Raw genomic sequence first — 27,597 nt, forward strand, 5'->3', positions numbered from 1 at the left:
ATCCCAGACCCAAGAAAACCCTTCGAACTGGAAACCGACGCTTCAGACTACGCCATCGGTGGACAACTCGGCCAACGCGACGATGAAGGAAAGCTACACCCTTGCGCTTTCTTCTCTCGAAAACTTAGCGGAGCCGAGCTCAATTACCAAATCCACGACAAGGAACTCATGGCAATTATCGAAGCTTTCCAAGAATGGAAACCTCAGTTATCCGGGACCAAACATGAAGTCAAGGTCTACACCGACCATAAGAACCTCACTCACTTCACCACCTCTAAAGTCCTCAACAAACGACAGATCAGATGGTCTGAATTCCTGTCAGAATTCAACTTCAGAATCATCTACGTCAAAGGATCTGAGAACGGAAGAGCTGATGCCCTAAGCCGAAGACCGGACCACGAAACCCCGGTACCAGAAGAAACCCAAGTCATCCTCAAGGAGGACAAGAACGGTGACCTTGTCCCAGCACAGAAACTCATTATGATCGGTACCCGTGTCAATACCAGCACGACTGGCAGGATGACACCTGAACAGATCATGGAGATTCATAGTGCTAGGGCCCACGGACACCAAGGAGTTACCAAAACATTTAAACGAATTCGACAACATTACGACGCACGAGTCACTCGAGCAGAAGTGGCTTCAGCAATCAAGGATTGCGACATGTGCAAGAAAAGCAAAAATAGTCCACACAAACCATACGGACAATTGCAACCACTACCAGCGCCACCAGAAGCGTGGCACTCAATCTCTTTGGACTTTATCGTCAAACTCCCCAAGTCAAAAGAACCACTCACGAAAACCTACTATGACAGCATATTGGTCATTGTCGACCGACTCACGAAATACGCATACTTCATCCCGTACTTAGAGTCAAGCACGGCAGAAGACCTAGCGTACGCGTTTTTGAAATACATCGTCAGCAACCACGGATTGCCCAAGGAAATCGTATCCGATAGAGACAAACTGTTCACATCCAAGTTTTGGAAATCCCTGATTTCGCAACTAGGAGCTGATCACAAGCTATCGACCGCTTTTCACCCACAAACCGATGGACAAACCGAACGAATCAACCAGATACTGGAACAGTATCTACGATGTTATGTCAACTACGACCAAGACAATTGGGTACCATTGCTTCCAATGGCCCAATTCGCCTATAACAGTGCTATAGGAGAAAGCACACTGAACTCCCCATTCTACCTGAATTACGGATTCGAGCCTACGGCATATGGAGAACCTCGACAGGGACCACGAGCACTAAAGGCTGTGGCAGATTACAACAAATTACGAGAAATCCAAGAGAATGCCACCAAAGATCTCGAATTTGTCAGGGCACGAATGAAGAAATACGCCAACACATCAAGGGTTGAGGGACCAACCTTTGAAGAGGAAGATAGCGCGTATCTTCTGCGACGCAACATCAAAACGAAAAGACCAAGTGACAAATTGGACTACAAAAAACTTGGACCTTTCAAAATCATTCAGAAAATCTCAGACGTCAACTTCAAACTCGACTTACCAGACACAATGAAGATACATCCAGTTTTTCATATCGCACTGCTTGAACCAGCACCGCGAGGATCAAACACCAACGACTGCATCATCGTGGAACCAAACGAACCGGAGTACGAAGTCGAACGAATCATTGACGAGCGAGAGGAAAACGGAGAAACACAATATCTTATTAAATGGAAAGGATACGGACACGAGGACAATTCATGGGAGCCAGTCAAGAACCTCCAACACTCCCAGCAACTCCTTCAGGACTATCGCGAGTCCCAGAACCCTCAGCCACGAAACCCTCAACAGGCAGCTCACCGAAGGACTGCCAGGACGGATCGCTAGGATCAAAAGACTCAAGGAAGGACAGGTCAATTGCACCAAAACCACCACTAGCCTGTACCTCGTGAACCGCCTCAACCACCGGATCGACGGGCGAATCCGCAGGCCACTCAGCAGCGGCCTCACGACCCCTCTTGAAAATCATCCGTTTCTCTTTACGTAAACGATCGAGCCGGGCAAGAGACGCATCCATCTCCGCCTGCGCAAGACGGAACAGTTCTGCTTGCTTTCGCAGTAACTCCGCCTTCTGACGAAGCAACTCTTCCTCCTGCTCTTCAGCCTTATCCAGACGATCGGCTTCATTCAGCAAACGATCCACTACGATCATTAGAAAGCCACACACCTCGGAACCACGAAAAACACTCACATTCGCAAATCGCATTATCATCCCCATCACAAGAGCGACCCCGGCGAGTACACTCTTGACACTTCTGGAAACCCGCAAGCATCTTGCAACGGATCCCCTTGGAACGACACCAACTACACGGCATTTCGATTTCAATTCCGTGTTCACGAATCCTCAAGGAATCCGCGAGACGGCGCTTGGTGGAAGAAGCCTTGCCAGATTTAAGAGTGTCTGACTCTGCCGCATTAGTCACCAACGACATGGTGGAAGAAAGATGAGAATGAGATAAACCCAGGGACAGCCCGCGGCGGGAACCCACTTACCTATATAGGTCTAAGGGGCTAGACCTTTGGAGGGGAGACCTGATGTTACGACCCAGGAAAGCGTTGGTTAACGTAACCACCTGGAACGAACCCACGAGGGACCAGGGGACATTCGGGCTCATGTATGCATGATCACGGCGCTTACGGGCAAGGGTCGGAACGGAAGAACTATGGACAGATCACGTGATGATAAGAAAGTGATCAAGAGATAAGGTGATCACTGGGAGCGATCACCAAGTGAGCAGCTCACCCCGGACCCACTCTAGTTGATCACCATCAACAGCATCACGATAGGGAGACATCAGTATATAGACAGGACTTGAGCCTGGGGCTCAAAGACTCTCCATAGCTCTTCAGCAATCAACTTCGTGATTCACTCTCTCATAAGTGACTCTTAGATTATCCTTCTGTTGTGAAGCTATAAAGCTATCTACGCCTAGACGTGCCTGACTGATCACCAGACACCAACAGACCAGCAAGATTACCAACAAGACTTACCTTACTGTTACCGAGTATCGACCTCAGCTGCCTATTAGCAGAAAACACCACTGTCGGATATCTGACCGTAACAGGTTGCATGCAGTGTTGGACGTTCCAAGTGAGCCTTGGCGTCCTATAAGACTTCTGCATAAGTCATTCAGCGACTTCCTCCTTGGCCCTGTTGATTCTGGGGCGAGCGATCATCGAGTAAGCGCTACAGAAACACATGCTATGCTAGCAGCAAGTTGCATTCAGCGTATGAAAGAGGGACTCCGGCGAGATATCTGCGATATTCGAAAGCCAGATATGCTCAGAGATAAGATCGACAAGCAAGTGATAGATTCACATATCCCCGCCGATCTCAAATATGCATGCCTCCACTGGGTTTACCATTTACAACAAAGTGAAGGGTCTTTAGGAGATGAAGTTCACGTGTTCCTTTGTACGCACCTTCTTCATTGGCTAGAAGTCTTGGCACTTTTAGGCAAGGTCTCGGATGGTGCCGCTACGATGAGGCAGCTTCTCAATATGTGCCAGGTGAGTGAAGATACTCTTGTGATACGCTTGAGCTAACCCTTCTCGTAGCAGTCCCCTAATGCACCTGGAGAACTGAGCGAGTTCATTAAAGACGCCAATAAGGTCATTGCAAGTTTTGGATCAATGATTGATCAGACACCTCTTCAGATCTATGGGGCGTTGATATTGTTCTCTCCACTTGCGAGCCAAGTGCGACAAAGGTTTTGGGATCAACGTCTGCCACGCCTTAATGGTCTTCGAGGTGTGAAATCTTACTGGGACGCACACCTCCAGACGCTCGAAGGCCACAGTGACCAAATTAACGCGGTAGCCTTCTCGCCTGGTGGCAAGGTAGTAGCATCAGCATCAGACGACTGTACAGTTCAACTCTGGGATGCTACAACAGGCGCCCACCACCACACACTCAAGGGCCACGGCGCCTCAGTTAGCGCAGTTGCCTTCTCGCCAGACGGCCAGGTAGTAGCCTCAGCATCATACGATAGGACTGTCCGGCTCTGGGATACTACAACGGGTACCCCACTCCAAACACTCAAGGGCTATAGCGCCTGGGTTGGTGCAGTTACATTTTCATCAGACAGCCAGGTAGTAACACTAGCATCAGACGACGGGATCTGGCTCTGGAATACCGCAACAAGCGTCTGTCACCAAACACGCAAGGACTACAGCAACCAAGTTAGTGCAGTTGTCTTCTCGCCAGACGGCCAAGCAGTTGCATCAGCATTACGCGATGGAACCATCCAGCTCTTAAGCGTCACAACAGGCGCCTGTCATTGGACACTCAAAGGCCATAGCAATTATATTAGTGCGGTAGCCTTCTCGCCAAACGGCGAGGTAGTAGCATCAGCATCACGCGATAGCACCGTGCGGCTCTGGGACGCGGCAACAGGCGTCCATCGCCAAACGCTTGAGGGCCATAGCGGTTGGGTCTGTGCAGTTGCCTTCTCGCCAAACGGCCAGGTAGTAGCCTCAGCATCAGACGACATGTATATTCAGCTTTGGGACGCTGCAACAGGCGATCATCAACAAACAATTCAATGCCACACATACTGGGTTAGGGCAGTAGCCTTCTCTCCAAACAGCCAGGTAGTTGCATCAGCATATCACGATGGGACTATCCAGCTCTCAGACGCCACAATAGGCGCTAACTACCAGATACTCAATTATCACAGCGATGTTAACAAGGTCGTTTTCTCACCAGATGGCAAGGTAGTAGCGTCAGCATCACTCGATGGAACTATTGCGCTCTGGGACGCCGCAACAGGCGTTTATTGCCAAACGCTTAAGGACCATAGCGGCTGGTCCAGCGCAGTTGTCTTCTCGCCAAATAGCCAGGTATTAGCATCAGCATTGAGTGATAATACTATCCGGCTCTGGGACCTCATAACAGGTGTTCGTCGAACGCTTGAGGGCCACAGCGCCTCAGTTAGCGCAGTTGCCTTCTCGCCAGACAGCCAGGAAGTTGTATCAGCATCACGCGATGGGACTGTCCGGCTATGGGAAGCTGCAACAGGCGCCCAACGCCAAATACTCATAAAAGATCGTCAATATGTTAATGCAGTGGCCTTTTCACCGAATGGCCAGGTACTAGCATTGGGAATGGACGGTATTACTGTCCGGCTCTTAGACGCTAGAACGGGCGTCTGCCAAAAGACACTTAAGGGCCATAGTCTTCCGGTCAATGCGGTAGCCTTCTCGCCGAACAGCCAGGAAGTTGTATCAGCATCACGCGATGAGACTGTCTGGTGGAACGCCACAACAGGCACCCCACGCCAAATACTCGAGGGAGTTTCTTTTGAAAGTCTCGCATTCGATCCACCCTCCAACACGCGACTGCATACCGATCTCGGAACTTTAGACCTGCTGTTGGCTAGTCCAGCAGGCGGGGCTCCCGCGGCTGAGGAAACGGCATTAATAGAGGCAGCCATTTTCAAGTTTGGCCTTAGCCCTGATACGACCTGGATTATAAGAGGCAACGAGAAGGTTGTCTGGATCCCCAAGGAATACAGGCCCACAGCATCAGCCGTGAAAGGCTCAGTGATGTTTATTGGCTGTAAATCTGGCTATGTAATCCAGTTCATAAATACCGACCTGTAATCCCAGCAGAATTCTATATCGTCATCTCAAATGGGTTAATGGATCTTAGTATTTTCACTCATGTCATGCCACAAGAAGGGCCTTGCAAGACCATTTTATGTACCTTTTTTCGTTTTTCTGCCTACGTCCTTTTCTAACGTGGCTTCGAGTCGATGAAGTGGTAATGTGAGCCAGCAGAGATAAAATGATAGCTTTTGTAAGCGTGCCAAGCTGATTGACGATCAAGCCAAGGTTGGCCGAACCCTGTGACGTAGGTGTCATTCCTAGGTCACAGGGCAAGCCCCCCGGCATTACTGCTGCTCTAGAAGTCACGGAGCCAAGGTGGCTAATGTACACAGTGTTTGTTTGCGTTTTTCTGTCACTATGTGGGGTATGTTTTAAACTTAAAGAGTATTTGTAAAGGGGAAGATACAGTTAAGAGCATAAATCTCTTCCTCTTTTGCACAAGATTTCAATGTTTAGAAGAGCCAGAACCTGCTGTTACCTCTGTTTCGAACGTCTGTCATTGGCTGTGGTTGCCTGTTTGCAAACAAAATGTGGAGTCAATGTAGCTTACGACAGTGCGAACGATATCCCCCCCCCTGCAGTACACTTGATCAGATTTACATTTAGCTGTAGACAGGGGTCATCCTCGCTCCAAAATGCATCACTAAGCTGTACACAGTGCCTATCTCTCAATCTAAGCCTGTGTGGGGCGAATAGAGAGAACTCAAGTGTGTTTCCAAGAGGAAGAGACATATGCTCGTAACTGTAGTTATGCTCCTAACTGTATAGATGTAGGGAAGACAGCCCGAAGTCTCAGTAGCACTGCTTTCTTTTGGCGTAGAGCCAAAACCCGCTATATACCTGCCTACCTAGACCGACTGGGAGCCGCGCACCACAACAACCACTCAGCGGTGTGGGTCCAGCCGTCAGTAGATACGCGGTTTCCTGCTGTTCGGAAGCCCAAAAAGACTTCTGCGCGAATACCGAGCGCAGCAATTGCTTCTTCATGGTGATCAACTTATGGCTCCCAGGGGAAATCGTGGATCCCCAGACCTGACTGCATACGAACAAGGGGGGGGGGGGGGGGGGGGGTTGGAAGGGGATGTACGCACCATACAGGCTTTAAATCTTTGCTTGCGGCCAGGCTTGACCCCCTGCCATCAACTAAGCTGAGCACAATCTTCTTTTAGCAAATGCTCGTGCGCAGTGGTAGGAACTAGCATGCAGTTCTCAGACAGCGCGTCAGACTTCGTTCAAGCTGTATGACAATTTGGCTTTCGATGAACGCAAAGTTTGAGTGGGTTGCACAATATACGGCCACAGTGTGGAATGGGCGAAGACCGGCGAAGACTATCGACTTTTGTTGGTGGGCCCTGCCTAATGTTCCTTCATCTATCTACGAAGCCTTCAGGCTATCCATTCCAACCCTATGCTACTACTGAAGATGTCGGCATCTTACGTCCCCATATCTTCTTGAACCAATACCACGGGTGCGTTGTTTTCGAGGCCATTTCCGCTCACAGCGCTGTATTGTAATCCTCAATTTGTTCAATACTCCAACCAGCCGAGGTGCCTAGGCGCATAACAGACCCCAAGGCGTCCTTCTCAATTACTGCTTGCGCATACTGGCCCAGCTGTCCTTTCTTTACATATTCCGGCCATGCTCCGATCGGTATCTGAGATCCAGTGTCAGACTTCGCCTGCGAAATTGCAATGTCGCAATGCCTACCTTGCAGCTAAACTCCTGGACGTCGATGAAGCCTGCCTCCTCTATGGCCTGTCTCTGTATGCCGCGCCGCACTACAGAAAATGTTGGGCCAGTTTGTTCGCCATACTGGTCGAATATTCCAAACCATTGATACCAGGCACTTCTTTCGTTCACTGTGCCGTCGTCACTCTCGATCAGAAACGATGGCTCCGAGCTCTCAAGAACCCCGCCTGGTCGTAAACATCGGTAAGCCTCCTTCATCGTGGATTTCCAATTAAGAACAGAGCCGGTGAGTAATCGCATGTGAACATAATCGAGGGAGTTGTCGTCGATTGTCCATCGTTCGTTGAAGTCGTCAATATGGCTAGAAGACGAGTCAGTTTCAACTTACCTACACAAGCGGCAGGCAGAGTGGAGATGAATATATTGAAAATAAGGCTGAACCGACAAATGTACATTCGATGGAACATATACAGGCTGAACTGGTGACAGATCGATTCCAATCACGACGACGTGCGGGTAGGTTTCACCAACTTCACTGATGTGCTGATGTTAGGAACGCTTTTGCACAATCATCGCTCGATACGGCCATTAACAAGCTTGCTTTTTGGTTTCGTGTCTGGCTATTCTCACCAAACTTCCATTGCGTCACGCTGCGGACCGTCATGCGGAGCCCTAGGGGAAAGCGTCAGTACTCAGTTGTTTTGTGCCGTTTTGCTCCACATACCAGTAAGTAGAACGAAATCGATCGCTGTGCTAAATCCTGCCATGGTAGTCTCCATAATCTAAAATGCTGGACGTCATCGACTTGGTTGAGCCTTTTTCGTCATCGAGGCCTGAATCGAATTCGTTGTCTTGCAATTCTGCCTGGGTAGGTTTTCTATCAGTACTGCCGATGCGACATTTGGAAAGAAAGATCTTACTGCAGGTGGAGTTTCAGGAGGCGTCTGTTCCGTAAAGGTCGAGAACACGTAGCTAGGTTGCCTTGCCTCTGGCCCTGCCAAAGTCACTGGGGGCCACGCGGTCGACTCAGGGGGTGCATCAGACATCTCCAAAAGAAGTAGAATAACTGAGATATTCTAGAGAGAACTTTTGGTCACCTTCGATCGGAATTTCAGGCTCTTTATATATCTAGCTACTGGTGGCGCAGGTGTTGGATTGGCCGTTGGCTTAGCTAGGTAAAGGGGCGTAGTACCTTGGTGCCACTACATTGCGACCAACTATGGGGCCTCTCTGGGCCTTTTGAGTGGAAGGATTAAGGAGTGATCAACGTCGTCAGTTTAGGGATCGTTTCCAAGACTGAAACCGGCTGCATGGGTGATTCGTGGCCAAGGAAATTAACACGAGCTACCGTTGGTGAGAGGCTGGACCTTTACGTTTCGAAAGAAGGTGCTGGTGGGGTAGTTATTATCACAACGTAGAAGTGAGCCATTGCATGATGAATATCAAGACTGTCCGAGTTATCGTCGGGATTTACACTATCCAGCTTCTAACGGGAGATTCACCCGAGACTGGCCCGAAGAGCTCTTATTCTCATAAACCGTTAATTATCGCGTGATCCGAGAGAAACAGCGTGTGACCCTTCACGTAAACTCCCTCATCTAGGGCAAAGACTTCCACGACAACGCCCAACCGGCTATTCGGCAACCCAGGAACCCCAAGCACCAATCACGACGAGTGCGTACAGACAGATCCATAGCGTGCCAAGATACTAATATGCCAACAACTAAATCGAGGGGAGGATTGGCTTCGGGGGTTCTAGTAAGGATGAATCTGAAGATGAGAATAGCCCGCTGGTGTAACAATCCAGCATCTGTTCGCTATCTCCATGAACCAACTCCCCATTAGGAAGTAAGACAGTTGAGCTACCGCGGGGCAAGCTTTTTGCAGTGTGATACGAGACGTGTGAGCCCGGACGGGGCACTACGTTGCTGTGATCAAATACTGTTAGTTGTTTCCGACAGAATCGACTTTGATCGGACTTACTCACCAGCTCATGGCCCGTAGCGACGGCATTGCTCGACACTCCGATTCAGACCGAGATGTATACCCGTCAACCGACCTCATCGAGAATGCAGCCGCTCTCGTCAAGACTGCTTCTCCACCAGCCTTGCCTCCGAGTCCAGCATCGCCGCGTGGACCGTAAATACCATGGCAAATTGCAGCGTGGTAGCCATCATGCTGTACAGTGACCAAAAGCACCACAGGCCTGTTGAAAGCCAGATACCACGCATTAAGTTATGTGCATATCTAGAAATTCCACTCCGATCAGTGTCAGACCGCAGAGAAGCGTCTCCGCGACCAGAAACGGTCACAAAAGCGCTTAGCTTATGGATCATTATCGCAGCAGCAGCTACATGCCAGTGCTTGGCAAGGAGACCAAAAGTAATGATAACGATGTAGGCGGCGTGAAATCGAATGAAATTATGCCTTATGCGCTGTTGCAGGTCTTTGAAGGATGTTGGGAGAGTAAGGTAGTTGGGGTTAACAAGGTCGAATAGGGGACTACTAGCTGAATTCTCGAGTATGCGAGCGACGTAAGGCCAATAGTTTTCCCTCAACACAGAAAGAATGACCCGAAGGTCTTCGAGAGATAACATGTCAAGCTAGGCGTAAAGTGGGATAATTCGCTTGGAAAATTCAACTTGCAGAATGTTGAAAGATATAGGTTATGGTCGTAAAAAAGTGCCCCGCTACCGCGCCGGTTCTTGCCGCTATTACTAACTTCAAAGCACGATATGTTCTCTGTACTCCGAGTTGCTGTAACAACAGCACCGCGATTAGTAGCTATAGTGATCAACTGGTATAGTCTCTTACGCGTTACCTTGCGAATTTAGCATTCTGTGTGAAACAACAGATGTCAAGTTTGGGAACGATGCTAAGAGTGGCGAAGGAGATTACGGTACAGTGGGGTGGGAACTGACGAGGTCACTCTCTTAGTTAGGTATAGGAGCCAGAATCATCTCAGTCCCAACGTACACAATGAAGAAGCGGCTATGAATGTATCACACAGGCGTTCCATTTGGGGTTCCTGTCTCTAATGGCTGTGAGAACTCAAGAACTGACGTAAACAGGCCTGTATCTCGTCTGATAGGTCGATACCGGGACTCGCCCCGTTGTGTGTCACTGTACGCTGGGCTATTAACGGAGCTGCCTCCACCTCTGGATCCCCCTGCGTGAGCATGTCAGGGCTGGATCATTTAAGTGATCAACAGCAGAATATGGCTTTTTTGCAGCACTCCTGTTTCTGCTTCAACGAGAATCAACACAGTATAAGTAACGTCCTATCAAGACCGTCATTCTTACGGCCGGTGTATCCAGCGCCGCAAACGACACCCCGCTGATCTACGCCACTAACCTTACTGGCACCGCTCTCGTTCTTGACAGCTTTCTTCCCCTGATGCCTCCTGGAAGCTCCCTGACCATCATAGCCTCGGTTGCCGGTCACCTGCTCTCTCCCAACCCGGGCTTGGAGACTCCTCTGGCAACAGCCCCGACAGCTTCCCTCATCACGCACCACGAACTGGACCACGATATGGACTCTAGCCACGCTTATGGTGTGTCGAAGCTTGGTTGCATCGTCCGTGCTCAGTACAAGGCTGCTGAGTGGGGACACAAAGGAGTGCGAATCAACACCGTTAGCCCCGGGGCCATCGAGACGCCTATGCTTGGTCAAGTTCTGCAATCGGAGCAGGGACCCTTTGCGCAAAGCATGATCAACAATACTCCGCTTGGCAGGACGGGGACGTCTGATGAGATCGCCAGGATCGTTGCGTTTCTGGCCGGGCCGGGCGCGGGGTTTATCACTGGAGCGGACCTAGTCATCGATGGTGGCGCCTTGTCGGCACATCGATGGCTTGGAGCCGTCGCGGAATCGAAGCACGTGGTTCCATCATCAGATGGACACGAGTGATAGAACAAGGTTCGGATACATAGTCCGGAGCGGAGCTTTCCAAGTTTCAGCAGGTGTTAGATTGCTCTCTGTAGCCTTGCTGTCGATGATATCATTGATGCGTGGCTGTTTTAGTCGACGTACTTGGTCCTTGGTCCTTGGTCCTTACACAGTACATGAGCACGATTGTTTCTTAGAGTATCTCTACTCCTACTGTACTCATAGTTGATCCGCACACTTTCACAGATCTCATGGCTAGCCTTCTTGATGCAGGAAAGACGGCCGACAACAAATAGCAGAATCAAGCCAAAAGATTGCCCATTAGCGGCCCCTATCATTCACTCATCAGTAATGTGACACACTCTTTGACATCATGTGAGACTACTGTGTGAAGCTTTGAGCTTAAGATGCTTCTGGACAGTGTGGCCGTGGCCCCATGATTATTGCGGCATGTTTGAGGGCCACTCAGTTCTGAGCACACGTTTCTTCCCCTACAAACAGACGCGCCAAGTGTGTGGACCCGCTTCACATGGTGTCACCGCCGAAAGAAGCCACTCCGTAAACCTCCGTTTGTGGAGCTTGATAATGCTCAAGCTGGCGAGCAGGGCCGGAAATGGGAATTTCAGGTACAGCGAAATATTTTGCCTGCTTGCTACATAGTACTGTCGTCAAGTCTTGTGGGCTCGGCCCATGGCGGAAGCGAGCGGACACCGCCACAACTAGAGGGATGGGGAGCGAAAGATGTGACTCTCTCGCTTCATTGTGCTCCTCGCCATGTGCACAATTTCCAATATATCAATGGGAGCCGGAAATGGGTCTTTGTGGGGACCACACACGGCACAGCAAAGTGCTCGCTGTGTAGCTGGGATGACTCATCTTGGGATCTTGGGAGCCCAAACAGGCTCCCAGCATGTTCCGGACTTTCCACTGCAACAATTGGAAGCCAGATATAGATCTTGCAGTCACCGTAAGCAGTAGAGGAAGAAAGCTCCTTGTTGCGTGGCTGGGAGGACCAGCCGGAACCAGTTCTCGGCAAGAGTCAGATATGAGCGTGTAGACAGGGGAGGTCGTGAAACAAGGAGGACCCTTGTTGCATGGCTGGGGACGTGGCTGGGGACATCCTCCACTAAAGGCCAGAACTGGCACCTGCCTCATCGTTGCGGCGACGTTGGAACTGGATCTCTAGGTCGCGGCATCCATTTCTACACGACAGGGCGAGAGCCCAGTCGCGTGGCTGGGCAGATCGTCTCGCAAAGGCACCTAAAGCCGGAATCGAAAAGTGAGAAATGGCCTTCCAAAAGAACCAGATTTGGATCTTGCAAGCAGGGGACATAACTCAGCATGCAAGATCCTTGTCGTGTGGCTCGGGACAATCTCGCTCCAGACTCAGCCGGTTGAAGGGAGCTGGAAATGGATTTTGCGGACAGTGAATAGCGACTAACAAGAGTCAAATTCAACTTTTTCGACATAGTAAATGGGGTGGTTGGTAAGGTCCTTGGTGTGTGGCTAGGAGGACGGGCCAAAACTGGCTTCTGGTAAGAGCCAAATACGGATGCTCAAGACAGGGGATCTTTGTGAGCAAGTGAGATGCTGGCTGGGAGGGCCCTGCCCCAGTCGCCAGAAGCGACCACCAACAATGTGGTCGCAGCGGCATTGCATATTAACTTCTGGGTCTCGACTCTCCAGTACCGTGGATGAAGCCAGATACGGATCTGAAGAAAAGCCATATATCGGGACAAGCAGTATCCTTCATACAAGCTTGAGAATTCCTACTCCCGAGAGTCGAAACCGGCTCCTAGAAGGAGTCCGGTGTAGGTTTTGCGGAAGGGCGATGTGCTGGTGCATGCAAGCTTCCTGTTGTTGGCTGGGGGTGCCTACTCCCAAAAGGCAGAAGAGGCTCTTGGTAGCATGTAATTTGCTCTGGCGTCAAAAGTTGATTTCAGAGCTCCCAGCCTTGGTAACTGCAGGATGAACCGGTAATGGATCCTGCGCACAGGGTATGAGGTGGAAAGAAGTACTGTACCATGTAATACAGTAGTACTGTAGCTCTGAACAAAAGCTAGATCTGGATTTTGCTGACAGGGGAAATGGGGTAGCAGGCAAGGACCTTGGTGTAGGCTTAGCTCCTGGCAAGAGAGCCAAAGACGGATCTTGCAGACGAGACGGGAAAAGCGGGGAGCCAGCAAGACCCTTGTCGCGTGGCTACTATCTATGTAGGAAGGCCTTACCCCAACAGCCAGAAGCGGCTGGAAACGCGTAGTTCCAACGGCGACGAGTGCCAGCTTCTGGACCTCGACTTTCCAATATATCAAATAAGAGGGGCACCCCACAACCGATCACCGCTTTTGGGCCACATTTTCAGGCAGTCTATAGATTTTTATTTTGGCTGCAACACAGGCCTAATTTTAGTTGCTCGCCTTTCACCGTGCAGCAGCTGGTGCGGAGCCAGGAGCTCGAGCAGTGCTTCGTCACCTAGGACCATCATACAGTTATGAGCATATGTCGCTTCCTCTTCTGCATATACTCCTAATGTTTCGAAAGCCAAGAATAGCCGTAATGTGCTTCCTAAATCTCCAAAACCGTAGTGGCTGCCAAATCCAGATGATTTATGGAGCCAGACGGTGCGAGTAAGTACAGCAGCCATGCAAATTTGCTTGCTGACATCCGTTTTTGGCGCTAGCGACCAGCTTAAACCCATTAAATTCGAGAAATGGATGTAAGCAGTCCCCGTGCCTAAATATTGCAACTGTGTGGAGCATCTCAAGAAATCCAGTATGTCTGACTGAAGAGGAAGAGAATTATGCTCATAACTCTAACAAACGAAGAAGAGAAGACGACAATCAGGAAAGCTGTAAACGACCGAGATTGAAGCGGTACATAGTGGTATGTGTTTGGTAGAAAATAGACGTCCGATGTTATCTCCGTATTCGTGCCGGTGGTGTAGCTAAAATGAACGGTTTTTCGGTTTGCAGCCCGTTTTGGACGCAGCACCACTGCGGGCGGATCTACATGGCTGCAAAGCTCTTTCCTGATGTTGGCTGGTTCTCATGCAGACGCGAAATAATAACGATAAGCACCAGATTAGCGTTCGTGGTCAACGGTCTGGGAGGCCTACGAGTGATCATACATCCAGACACGGTGGGAAGTGAGAGCGGCGCGCCTCGCAGACTGCTCTGGCGGCGGGAAGCGAAACACGGTTCGGAAATACGCAGCCCCAAGGCGCAGGACCTGATGAGGATGGGCTTTCGAAACACTGAACGTATGTGCAGAAGAGGAAGCGACATATGCTCATAACTGTACCATCATCCTACACTGTAATTTATTCTTCCTCCTCTCCCAAACTCAGATGTGCTTGTCCGGCTGTCGGCTTTCGTGCTGCCGATCTCTGTTCTTCAGCTTAGGCTAGCTTAGTCTGAGAACACGCTGTTGTGCCTGGGAAGTGGCTAAACATATCATGTGACTACTATTCAGTCGCTGCACCACGGTCCAGCCGAAAGGCACGCTTCTTGACATCATTGGTGCAAGACTGGTTGGTGCATTTGAGAGATGGCTAAGGTGGTCCGAGCTCATGTGCCCAGAGTGGAGAACACGTAGGCCAGTGACGGGCTTACATTCCCGCGTATACACATCAGCATACTTCATCGTTACAGACACCTTGCCGATGGCTAGGGTATCACCAGCAACGACGACGGCGTTGATTACAAGTCGCGATCGCGATGATGACGTGATATTTTTAGGCCCGGAGACCAGCGCGCGGTGCACACTGGCATACAACATGGACACCTTGCCGATGGCTGTGGCATTGGGAACGACGAGAACAGCATCGCCACCAAGCCACGACCACAACAACGACGTGATCTACTTAGGGTCAAGGACAGGTCCGTAGTGCGCAACCAACGCGAACCGACGCTGACGAGGCCACAGTTACTAAGCCATCATCTCGATTCCGGCAGCCCAGCTGTCCTCGACCCAAACCGGACGACAAAAAACAACCGTCACGGCAATCGTTCAAGACGAAGAAGTCAAAGCCAAAATCATCGCACAGAGGACCAGTTCGAAAAGAATCACTTATGGAATACGCGCGTGTTGGTTGGATGCTATCTTCGGGCAACAACTGGCATGTTGTGTACGGATCCCTCGATAGAAGCGGACAACCATGCTACTGGTCCCATTCGGCTCCCGACGACTGTCAGACCATCAAACACGAAGATATACACTTTCGCTCGATGTTCCAAAAGCTGAGCCCGGACGAAATACGCAAGAAGTTGCCGGGAAAAATGCGGAGGGCGAGGGGGAGAAGCGTCCAGGATGAAACATGAGGTGCCTGTGTTGCGCCCTGTGTCTTGGGAACTGCTCATTGGCGACTCTTCTGGAGCAGTCGTTTTCGTTCGCTCGGGACTTCCTTGTCCACAGTCGCTCCATATATGGCTAAATCAGCACACTTCGACCCGAATACCCTTACTGCCCCTCTTGGTCATTCCCAGGGCAAGATCGAAGTCTTATACAACATCCGTGTCTGTTGTGCTGTACAATTTCATGATCTCCACGACTCTCAGAGTCAACGCCGCGATAGCAAGATACAGCTCGCAGTACGCTAGCCGGTCGGAGGCTGTGTGGTCAGCTGGGTGTCCGAACAGGGTAATCAAAGACGAGACGGCAAGAACATACTGCATGCCGAGACACTGTCCGCTGCCCCTCGAAAAAGTGAGGAGATACCGCTCAAGATGCCTTCCTTTCCTTCCGTCTCTGAGAAGCCATCTTTCAGGAGTGAACTTTGTTGGGTCCGGATACAGACGTTTATGCGTGTGGACCAGGTAGGCCGACATGCGCATGGCGTAACCTAGGGGGATCACTTGTCTGACGCTCACTGCTTGTGTAGTTCTGGGAGGATTCCACGTGCCCTGATATAGGACATCGTCGTCGGGTGCGATTCTGGGCAACCTTGACGAGAGTCCGTACATCAGGCGGAGCCTCTCCTTGATGACAGCACTCACATACGTAGCCGTTCGAGAACGAAACATCTAGGCAGCGGTTTCGGGTCCTTCACCACCGCCCACAGCTCGGCTTTCATCTTTGCCACGATGTCCGGGTTCTTCAGGAGATGGTACGTGCAAAGACTGAGCACGGTCGCCGTTGTTTCCGTTTCAGCGGCAAGAAACACGTTCGCCTCGCCAGACAGCCGCTCTTCTATTTTCTCTTCTGCTGGCAAATCAGACGACAACAGTGAGAAGAGCACCGTGTCCTGGTTCATCCGCATCCCGGTCTCGTATGCATTCTTTGCTTGGCGAACCATCATTGGCAGTTTGACCTGTCACCGTCATCAGCAAACACGCGACAGCTGCGCGCGGGACGTACCTGGGAATGATATGCGAGGATTCCGATCTTCTCTTCTCAGTCCAAGCTGACACTGCTGTTTAATGGAAGCAAGTAAGGGCTTTTCAGTGGTCCTAGTTGCTGATTTGATTATGCCAAGGGCATACTGTTCCTTTGTGAATTACAGGCGCAGTCATACACACACACACACACACAATTTATTACGCCCGGCAGCGAAGCCGAAAGGGCACCTAAACTGACTACCTATACAATGTTGAGCTTGTGTCTTTGTCTCCTTGAAGCTCATAAGTGATGTCTCCGTTTCCTGCTTACTCCTCCATGTCTGCCGTCTCGCTTCGGATTCCCGTGGTTTGGTTGTATTTTTAGCATGCCATCTTAAAGCCTATTCTCCAAGTGTTCAACGTCCTATCTACGGCGGCTGAAGCAGTGCCTGCTGTTTATGGCACGGGTTGGTAGTTGGTTAGGGTTGTGTCGGTTTTGGTGTGTTAGGGGGGTCTTCCAGTCTCGATTCTCGTCACCTTGCGTTTAGACGGCCTGTTACCAGCGCAAATCGTATCGTCGCTCGAACTGCTTGCATGTTTGGCTTCCATTTCTCATCGTCTGAGGCGCTCTTGCCTCCTAGGTAAAAGGAGATGTTGCTTCTGTGCGTCTCGGTACACTGGAGCATCTCAGTTCGGAACTCTGTCCACCTAGTGCATCGGAACAGAAAATGCTCCACCGTTTCTGCTGCCTGTCCACATCCGCATAAATGCGAGGGTGCTGCGTCGATCCGATGTAAATAGTAGTTCAGTCTAGCCATTCCGGTTCTAAGCTGTGCGAGAGTGGTCGCTTCTTTCCACGTAAGCTGGTCGTACAACTGGCGGGTATGTTTTCCTGGCAGCGCTTTGTCGACTCTTTTGGAGAATCGTCCGATGTTCCCGGGCAGCACGCGTCCTTGTGACACCTTTGCTCGTGCCACATTAAGCGTCGTTGACTTCATCATGGGGAACTGTACTTGCGGGGTGGCGCCGTCTTTGGTTGCTTCGCGCGCTTGTGTCTTTGCTTGCTTGAGCAGTTCGTCTTCTTCACTTGCTGCCACCCACTGTACTGTGATGGTGTTGTTGTCCTTTCGAAGTTCCTCCACCGAATCGTACACACTGCGTATGTACGCTTGTCCGGATTGCTGGAGGGGCTGTTTGAGTGAGAGCACCGCCTCCTTGTTGCTCGTCACCACCGTGATCTTCTCGCCCGTGACCCCTCGCAGAGACCGTCTCAACATGTATGCTATCGCTGCCAGCTCTGCGCTGTAGGGATTCTGTTCTGATCTCGCACCTAGTGTGAAGGAGAAATGCTCAGGCTCGCCGTCGACTCTCCCCGACCGTTTCTGAACAGCACCGCCGACACCTACCATCCCCCCTCTTACTGAGCTGCTGACGGCCACGCGGACCGTGCTGGTTGTCTCGAGCACTGTTGTCTCTTCCTCACCGATTTTGACTCGGAGTCTATCTTCCCATGGTAGCAACGTAAGCGCGTTAACGGTCTCAACCCTTTCCATCGGTATATCCTTCAGAGCCTCAGCCACTTGAAACAGCGGCGAGCGGTGGGTAGTCCGGAACTTTCGCATCTTGGACGTCATCCTGCGGAGTGGATTCGTCTCCGGTAGCGTGTGGATGTCTGTCCACATCTTGACTGCTTTCCTCCAGAACCGCTCTTTCGCCGTAGGTATGTGGGCCTCGGCTTCTGCCACACTCGCCGCAACCGTGAGAAAGGTGCCGACGATCGCCTTAGCCGATACCCTCTGTACTCTGTTGATCGGTCCTATGAGCTTGTCCTTGTACCGTTGCATCCACACGTTCGAGGCGTAATCCACTACCGGTGCGACTGTTGCCGTAAACAGCTGTCGCGCCGTTGCTGGCGACAGTCCTCGGAGTCGTTGGAGTTCCAGCGCTGCCTTGAGGCCCTTTGACGAAGCTCTTGCTATGTGCTCCTTGTACTTGAGTCGAGTGTCCATGATGACTCCCAGGATCTTGGTGTGATTCTTCGGTTGAACGGGCCGTCCTTTGATCATGTACGCTTCCGGGTCGGACTTCTTGTCATTGCGGGTAAAGTGGATGATGGCCGTCTTCTCGGCCTCGAACGTCGCGCCGCTCCTCCTCTCCCAGTCGATGGCGTCTCGTATGATGGACTCGATGCCTTTGCGGTTATATTGAGCCGTTTTCCCCGTGACCCAAGCTGTAAAGTCGTCGACAAAGGCCATCGCTCCTCCTTTGCTGTCAATGCGTCTCTGCACCAGATCTGCGTTGAAGAAGAGGAACAGTATCGGAGACAATGGTGACCCCTGAGGAAGGCCCGCTTGGGGTAGGCTTCGCGATTCAGACGACTGCCCGTTGATTTGGATCGTTGCCGTGCGGTCGGAGCAAAAAGCTGATACCCACCGGAGCAAGTCATCCGGGATGCCTCGCGCTTTCATTCTTTGGACCAGTCTTTCCTTGCACACGCCATTGTACGCTCCTTTTACATCAAAGCTGATGAGGCTGAGGACACGATGGCCCCGCCATGCCGTGTAAACCTGCTCTTGGAGGAGCAAGAGCGCTTGCTCGGCCGATCGTTGTTTCCTAGCTCCGAAGTGATTCGTCGGCAGCAGGCCATAGGCTTCAACCACATGTGATATCCTCTCCGCCACTACCGACTCCAGTACCTTACCTAGTGTGGCCAGCAGCGAGATCGGTCGCCATGCCTTGGCCAGCCTGTAGTCATCTTTGCCCGGTTTCTTCAGCGGTATGATCTTTGCGTGCCTCCACTGATGGGGCAGTTTCCCTTCGTCCAGAGACGCCCGAAAGATTGACAAGACCCAGGCCTGCACCACCGGCCAGGTCTGCTTCTAGACCGCTGCGGGGAGCCCGTCTTCTCCGGGTGCCTTCCACGACTTTGTCGCGAATAGCTGGCGTTCCACTTCTTCCATCGTAATAGGCGGCATCTTTACCGCAGCTCTCTGCGGTCTGTCTCCCTCCTCGTCAATGTCTTCGGGGAGGGCGGGGAAGAAGGTGGTGAGTAGTTCTTCTGCTTGTTCTGTGTGGTTCGTTGTCGTTGTTTTGTCTGCCCTGACCAGCTGCGGCAGCTTGCCGAAAGCCTCCTCATCGCCTGCTTTCAGGTACCTAGCAGCCTTCCATATGTTGTCGTTGTCCGCTAGGAACTCATTCCAGTGCTTCCTCTTTTGCTGACGGATCGCGTCGTGGTACTGTTTCGATGCCGCCTTTGCCCTTTCTTCCAGGTCCGCCATGGCTCGTCCCGCCCGCCTTTCTGCACGCGCTCGGTTTCTCCAGTACGTATAGATTCGACGAAGCTGTGTCAGGTCGGTCGTCCACCATCGTTTCGAGTACGGCGACGGCTTGGCCTTTGGTGTCAGGGCGTGGATCGCCTCCGTTACCACCGCCATCAGTCTGTCCGTCTTTTGTTGCACCGTTCCTTCACCAGGTGTCGTTTCCAGCGCTCTCTCGATCCTGGTGTTAATCTCTTTCCAGGGCGCGTTCTTGAAGAGCAGCCGCTCCCCTGGTGCCGTTGTAGGAATCGAGGCCCCGAACAACCCACTCCTTCCGGGAAGCCACTCGGCCGGCCGTGGCTGTGCCTTAACGACCCCGTTAGCCTTTTGCTCCGTCTGGAGACCTTCCCACAGGAGTGTCTCGGCCCGCGGCAAAGCCGAGACGGTGCCGCCCCGTATCCGGTACGGGCCATACGGTCGCGTCGTTCGAGTTTGCACCTTAAGCCGGCCGCAACGGCAGTCCCGTCTCTGAACCGACCGACATGCGCCTCCGTCCTCTCGAGCCACCGTGTCGTCTCCGCAGGTCTCAAGTGCAGGGGCTACTGCGCCGGCGATACCACGTCTTCTTAGACGCCCCAGGTACGAACTGGGAGTGCATCAAATGTACCGGCGATACCGCGTCCAAGCGACGGCCCAGGTACGAACTGGGAACGCAGCTCCCCCGCGGCCTTCTGGTCACGACCACGGCGCTACGGCCCACCGGAAACCCCGGGCGCAACCCCAGATCCAGCTTCCCGTTACCGCGACTCGTCTCCGACTCGCAGCCGACCATGTCTTGCAGATCAGAGGCGCAGAGCAGCCATCACGCCGGCACGACTACTCGCACTCTGTCCACTAACCCAACCCATGTCCGCCGTATGGTGCTCGATCGCGGTGCGCTGTGTCCTCGGGATCGGTCCGGCCGCTTTTCCTGTGCTCGAAGCTTAACAAGTCTGCTGACACCATGCCAACCCGTCGGTCTTAACAACTTCCATTACGCTCGACCAGAGCACGTAGGCTTGTTGCGAGCCCTCGCCGGGAGACGCGCCGATGCCTCATGATGCTCGACTCGTCCGCCTCCCGAGCCCAGAGCCGGATGGGCCGGAGGGTGTCCTGTCTCTTCATCGACGTCAGCCAATGTCAAGTCGGATGGTTTTCTTACGCCAGTATCCCCCGTGTAGCATGTTGGCTTCGGAAATGGCGTGGATGGTGCGGCGGTCGTTGATCGCGTAGTCCGTTTGTAGGTTCGAGAGTGCCGATGAAAATTTTCATAGCACCATCCAACCGCGGGTTTTCGACCGCGCGCGACACACCGCGCCACACCCGCCACTCCTACTGACACCGGACACCACGAGAAGGTCTGCCACATCGTCCTACTGCTTTTTCAAGCAGCATCCAGTGTGCTCACTGGAGACAAGACATTACAGCATCAATCAAAATGGTAATAATAGTGGTGGTAATAGGCAAAAGAGCATAGGGACAAGTGACGTATCGTTAAGTACCCCTTTGAATGCGGGGTAAGAAAGGGTAAAAGTGGGTGTTTTGTGGTCTTGGCGAAAGTGCTGTTCAGCCGCACCCGATGGGATACATCATGCGGCTGATTGTGCGAACATGCTATCCAACCAACATGAACGTATTCGATGCGTAGTGTCTTTCCAGGGCGCCTTCTACATGATGACGCTGACTTTCGAATTTTCTTCTTAAACGATTGCCCAGACGGTTGCTTTCTACCGTTTGCGCGCGGTCGAAGATAATCACGGTGCTCTAGTTGAAATGCTGCTTTCGTCACTATGACCTCGTCAGCACTAGTTCGCGTTGCTTAGACGTCACGTACCTGTTCTCGAACCTAGAAAGATAACATCGCTGTCGTGTTTGTCGCTTGATGGCGACGCCGTCGTTGTCGTTGTTGATGTCCCAGCCATCGGCAGGGCGTCTGTGATGCATGGTGTTGTGCAACTGCGGGGATGCGCGTCCGCCACGGGCCTCCCTTTGCGCAACACTGGCCGAAGGAGATTGGACCATCCTACGCCGTCTGTTCCTGCACCAATCAACGCGTGTGGGATAACAATGTCGAGAAGGCTCAGCTTTCGACCGGACTTTGCCGTGTCGCCCGGGCCAATTTTGCTTCGCTGACGCGGAGCTGGACGGTCAGGTAGCATCTTCTCAACGTGGCGGAGTCCTACGCAACCGTGATTCTCCATTACTGGAATTTTGCTGTCGATACGGACACCGCCACACCTAAGGATTTTTGCTTTAAGTACGGGCTTGAGCCAGCCTGTACAGGTAGTGTATGGCGTTTATTCAATGACCAAGTATCCGCCCTGGCGGATTCTGTATCACATACGTATTTTCTATCACACCTTCGTCTCAGGTTCTCGTTCGTCATATACCGTCTCGTCCAACAGCGTAGTCAGGCAGCGACCTGACTCCGTAGTCATCAAGACCAGCCCAAAAAACCAAAAACCAAAAACCAAAATAAAAATAAAAATAATTTACCGCCATGAGCAATGAAGCGCACCCATGCTACAGCAGTGTTGCTCACAAAAGGTGCCTCAAAAAGACGACGGCCCAACAGTCCGGACACTGAGCAACCTTTGTTCTTCGTGACGCTACCGATACCAGAACAGAGACGGCATCGGATGTCTTCGTCTCTTCTGCTAACGGCAAACCGCTACCGCCTGCATCTCGGTCGTTTACGGCTGGCCTCATCACCGTCATCGTCTCGGCATCGTTTGGTACGATGGTCAGAGGTACCGAAGCACTGCTCGAGCTTTTGGCTCCGCACCAGCTGCTGAACGGTAAATGGTGAGCCGCTGATGTTGCGACCCTCGTCGGTTGTCTCCCACAGGCAGACGGCCAGGGACTCCTGCAGACTGGCCACACGAAACCTCACTTCCAAGAAGAAATGGCCGTCTGGACGGGTCATCGGGTACGACGCAAAGTCACATGCTACTTCGTGGCCGCCGATACGGAAGTGAGCCTTGCTCCTGGCGAGTTGCGATACGAACTCTTTCAAGCTCTCAGAGTGGGCACCCAGCCGACAACGGATGTGTCCGCAGCACTCGTACCCTCCATCAGAAAACAGATATGGCCGCGAAGCACGCAGCTCAAAGATGAACAGCTCTGCCCTTGCGCAAAGTACCAACCGCTTCAATGCTGGCAGGCCTTCGAAAGTACATTCATCATCACATTCGGGATCGTCAAAGCTGGACAGGCTATCCAACGGCGGTTCGGGGCCGTCGAATTCGACGTCAAAGCGGAAGAACTCACCCGATCGGCCAACCTTTTTGTGCGCCACGAGCCGCTGCCAGGCGTTCTTGTCACTGCGAAGGGTCCGAAAGGCCCGCGCCAGGCGGAAGGGGAAGTAGTCCCGCCATCCCCCGTTGGGCTCGCGCGCCAGCTGTTTTTCCTCCCGAGAGGAGCCTGTACCCGCCGAGACCAGGAGGCTTGGGTCGGGGGTTTCGGGGCAAAGCGAGGCCACCTCTTGCAAAGCGATCGAGGAGGGGTTGTTGGCCACCAGGCCGCCGTCTTGGAACGTGCCGAGGCCGTCGATAGACCAAGGCGTGAAATAGCTGTACGACTCCGTTAGCAACAACTGATCGTGTAGCAATCAATCGACGGCGTCGCTGTAACGAAATAGCTGTAACGAAATAGCCGGTACTGACTACGGAGCGGCGGTCGCACATCGGATGCTGCAGATCAGATCAGCCACGACACACGAGCAAGATGCAGGCGTGATGTATGGACACGAGTAACCACGCACATCTCCCACAAAGATACCTGCCCGCCGCTGCCGCTTGCCGTCAACACCTTGTACTCTGTGAAGCCCATCAGCATCGGGTTGCGGTATTGGATCGCGTCATCGGATCGCGTCAGCAGACCGTGTCAGCGGAATGGGAAGACTACCGTGATCTCCGCTCCGTTGGCCTACTCCGTTATAGTTGGTGAAGATGCAGGCGCTTGCATCCTGCACAGTAGCGACCGTCATCCCGACCATCGCGCCCATCGTGTCGGCGGCCGAGTAGTCGGCGATGCTTCTTCCCGAGCCAAACATGTCTCGCAATGCCTGTTCGATGTGTCGCGACGGATACCTGCTATCGAAAAGGAGCAAAGCGGCGGCACGAACAACTGTGGCGAAAACTGGAACCTGCATCATCAGTCGTATGAACGAACCTATGACGGGGATGGACGGGACCCCGCGGGGGGTGAATGCCTGGTTTGATAGGGACTCGAAGCGGGCAATGCACTCGTCCACCGTCCAGCCGTTGATGCAGAGAGCACCGGCGCTGATTGCGCCTGCCACGACGTGTCAGCCAAGAGGTCACTCGCACATGCAATAGCAACGTTCCACGACGAACCTGAGCTGGTCCCGAAGACGACGTCAAAGTTTTTCTGCACGGGGTGGCCCGGCAGGCCGATGTCGTCTTCGAGCTGCTTCAAAAGCTTGAGCGGGTATTTTCCCCTCGTCCCGCCGCCGTCGATACACAGCACTCGGGGCGACGCGGTGTCCGGCTTCACTCGTATCTGCATGCCGACGTCTCGTCCGCAAAGAAGACAGTCGTCGACGTCGATCAGCCACGGGTCGGCCGCGCTCACGACACCAAAGACCTTGACACAATTCATGCACTGGCCGTGGCCACACCGGGGGAAGAACTGCGGGCGACGCCGTAGACAATGAAAACATGTGCTGTCAGACCGAAGCCGTCCCCAGTCCTCCGCGAAGGCGGCGACGAGCTGTCGGTGGAGTGACGCCGCGGACTGGCCCATCGTCAGCTGCCGGAACATACGGGTCATCTGGGCCTCGATCATCTTGGAGAACTGGGACGGCAAGACGAAGTCGGTGGACCCTTCGTGCGCCAGAACGGCGGCGCCACAGACGTTGTAGCACACGTCTTTGTAGAACATCTGGAAGACATCTCGCGGGTCAAAGACTGCGGATGGTGGATGGTCAGTAACAGTCAGGGTGGACCAGAGCCCGCGGACGTACGGTGCATGCCCGGGGGATAATGGTCCAGGAGGAAGCTAGAGGCGACGACAGGCACGGCGAATCTTTTCAGCGTGTCGACGGAGTCGCAATGTGTGAGAAACCGCGCGAGGTGTGCTTGTAGATCGGCTGCTACCGGGTTGTCCAGCCGAGAGACGGCGAGAAAGCTGAGGGGCGGAGCGTCGGCATCACCAAGTTGCTCCGTGGCGTGGCGTAGAAGACCGGCGAGATGGGTGGCCGCGAAAAGGCAACTGGCGAGGACGCGCTCAACTCTTTTGGTCTCGGCCATATAGGAAAGCTCGTTGCTCAGTATGTCCCAACGCAGGGAATGGAGACGCCGTCGCAGAGACCTGGAAGACGTGTCGGCCAGGCTAATGACGCGGACGCCATGGAAACGTTCGGATACATGAACGGTTGTCCTCTTGCGGACGGCCTCTAGTAGCCGGTTGCGTGCGGAGCTCTCTTCGCCGCCGTTCGTGACGACGACCAGCCATGGACGCACTGACGATGTAGACGGCGTTTCTAAGGTCAGCCACGACGCAAGCCGCTGTGCGACGACCTCTACACCGCCGACATCATCGGCAAAAAGGCAGACCACATCTGCAAACGGGAAAAGCATGCGGTTGTAGACATGGTCACCCGATGCCACCGCTGTGGACGGGATGGTTGCGCCGTGCGCAGTCGATATTGACCTTGTTACGAGTTCATGACAGAGCGTAGATTTCCTCGGCCTCCCGAGCCGTTTATGTGGGGGGATGTCGGCGTCGGCAATCAGGGTGGGCCTCCCGCCGGACGCGCCGACCGGGGCCAAGGAAAGATGGATCTCACCGTGTCCCCGGGTTGTGTTGGGCGGGGTGATGTCTACTCCAAGTCTTTGCATAGCGACCCGCTTGGTCGCATTTCCTATCAACACGAGTGTACTTGGGTATTGGCTGTCCGGACGCGGCAGACTGTCCAGCAGTCTCTGGGCACGGTCTGAGCTTTCAATGACATAGGCCTGGTCTTTGGTTGACACGCGCAGCCAGCCGGTGTGTTTACAACGGGTCATTGTGTCCATGGGGTTAAGCTCGCCAGTCTACCACAGGGACACGATGCGCTGTCTTATAGTCGTGGTAGACGGGCAATGCAGAAGCTAAAATGAGCTGTGGGTAGATGGATTCGAAGCCCGATGTGCTGGGGAGATCCAAAACCGTCCTTGACCCCTTAGCCAGCGCACCGAAGACACCTGTGGCCGAACCATTTGGTCAAACGCAGGTCGGTTGACGGCTGTTTGCGGTTGCGCGGGCACCTGCATTAGGGGGTACGCCAGCTGGAACATCATAAACGGCGTCACTTTTGGATGATGGTGGTCAAGACAAAGTCGGGTCAGCCAGCCGCTCACCAATCTTGTGTGGCGTGGGTGTCCTCGCCAAACTTGACATGGCCAACCTGATGCACTTCAAAAACAGCCGAGTCCGTACACGGTCCATGTTTCTATTCATACGCCTCTCCACAGCGGCCAGCCATGCTGCAATACTACATGACACCAAGACGCAAGAAAGTCAACTATCATGTCGCCCAATGAACAGACGTTTCCGAGTGAGGACTCGAACCAGTACCGGCAGTCGCCAACGTAGGAGGAAACCTGGGAGTGCCGGCACGCAACTGCAATGTGCCGCTTATGTCTGTCCAGCCAAGCTGGTGTCGGCTACAGAAGCAGCTGCAGTAGGGCCAGTTGACATAGCGTCTTCTGTCCAAGTTCCAAGCCCATAGTGGATCGTGTGTATACTTCAAGTCGTCTTGCGTCGAACTGACCAGACTCGGCGTTGAATAAATGGAAGAGGGGTCGCCCTCGAGCTGGCTCTCCCCGGGAGACGTGGAATCGTCGAGGCTCCAGGGGCTACTGTGGCCGTGGTGAACTTCGGACACGTTCTCCCGCGGAACGTCGCCCGATTTGGATGCACACGACGACGTGGGTGATGCCACGCTGTTTCTCTCGGCAGGAAGCACCTTGCCCTTTTTTCTACGATTCGCTCGAGGTTTGCGCGTTGGCTGGAACGCCGTCAAGCCCGCCTCTACGAGACGCCAATACGAGCCTTTCCCATCCAGTCGTTGAAAGGCCTGTTTCGCACGAGTCAGCGGGGTGCGACTCCAGAACGCTGGTCTGGAAAACGTTGACAAACCTTGTTTAGGCTGAGGTTCGAGCGGACGCTGTTTTGCCATCCTTTGTTTCCCCTGTTGGCTCTACTGGTGTTTTTTCTGAACCAATCGTAGAGCTCGCTAAGCTCCATCTGCTGCGTTTCCCTGCTGAGAAGCGCCGTGTGGATGAGCTTTGCATATGTCATCTTCCGTCCGCTTTCGTCCATCTTGGTGTCGGTTCTCGGCGATGATTCGCCGGCTGCCTTGGCCGGCTGTGGGGAGACCGGCTCCCCGCTAAAGCCGTGCTGCGGCATGCAAGTCTGTGCCGGCACGCAGCATGGCTTGACTTGCTGGTCGGCATCTACATCGTGATGATGGGATAGGAGACGTTGTGGTTGTTGAGGAAATATGGGGGGATTGAGATCAGAAGAAGCGGGTGGTGCGCGGGCGGAATCCATTGGATCAAACTGGTTTGCTGCGTTGGCACATGAATGCCCGGTACTGCATGGAAAACAAAGTGTTCGCCAATAACACGCAAAGTCGTAGAAGTCGCATCGATTCTTCAGGGGCGTCCTTCTCCGACCGACGCTCTTATTTTCGGGCTGTCACCGTACCCATTGCACTACCTGGGAACACACAATATGGAGTGGCCGGTGACAAGGTGTTCGACGCCG

The 27,597-nt window shown here is 53.0% G+C and overlaps 4 protein-coding genes across 4 annotated transcripts; 1 reads left to right on the plus strand and 3 right to left on the minus strand.

The window, feature by feature from the left end:
* Positions 1-10,718: 10,718 nt before the first annotated feature.
* On the plus strand, positions 10,719-11,231 carry ColSpa_11889 (tropinone reductase; the record flags this gene model as incomplete). The annotated part of the gene is made up of 1 exon (XM_049278101.1): positions 10,719-11,231. The coding sequence occupies one exon, from the start codon at positions 10,719-10,721 to the stop codon at positions 11,229-11,231; it is 513 nt and encodes a 170-aa protein (XP_049134058.1).
* A 4,478-nt stretch (positions 11,232-15,709) lies between these two features.
* Positions 15,710-16,503, minus strand: ColSpa_11890 (cytochrome P450 monooxygenase SAT11; the record flags this gene model as incomplete). Its single annotated transcript, XM_049278102.1, has 2 exons — positions 15,710-16,050; positions 16,209-16,503. The coding sequence occupies 2 exons, from the start codon at positions 16,501-16,503 to the stop codon at positions 15,710-15,712; spliced, it is 636 nt and encodes a 211-aa protein (XP_049134059.1).
* A 5,989-nt stretch (positions 16,504-22,492) lies between these two features.
* ColSpa_11891 (uncharacterized protein) lies at positions 22,493-23,658 on the minus strand (the record flags this gene model as incomplete). The annotated part of the gene is made up of 2 exons (XM_049278103.1): positions 22,493-23,393; positions 23,585-23,658. The coding sequence occupies 2 exons, from the start codon at positions 23,656-23,658 to the stop codon at positions 22,493-22,495; spliced, it is 975 nt and encodes a 324-aa protein (XP_049134060.1).
* A 22-nt stretch (positions 23,659-23,680) lies between these two features.
* Positions 23,681-25,853, minus strand: ColSpa_11892 (phospholipase A I; the record flags this gene model as incomplete). Its single annotated transcript, XM_049278104.1, has 3 exons — positions 23,681-24,117; positions 24,180-24,752; positions 24,809-25,853. The coding sequence occupies 3 exons, from the start codon at positions 25,851-25,853 to the stop codon at positions 23,681-23,683; spliced, it is 2,055 nt and encodes a 684-aa protein (XP_049134061.1).
* Positions 25,854-27,597: the final 1,744 nt, after the last annotated feature.

Source organism: Colletotrichum spaethianum (assembly GCF_022836535.1).
Source record: "Colletotrichum spaethianum MAFF 239500 DNA, contig52, whole genome shotgun sequence".
Taxonomy (NCBI): Eukaryota; Fungi; Ascomycota; class Sordariomycetes; order Glomerellales; family Glomerellaceae; genus Colletotrichum; species Colletotrichum spaethianum.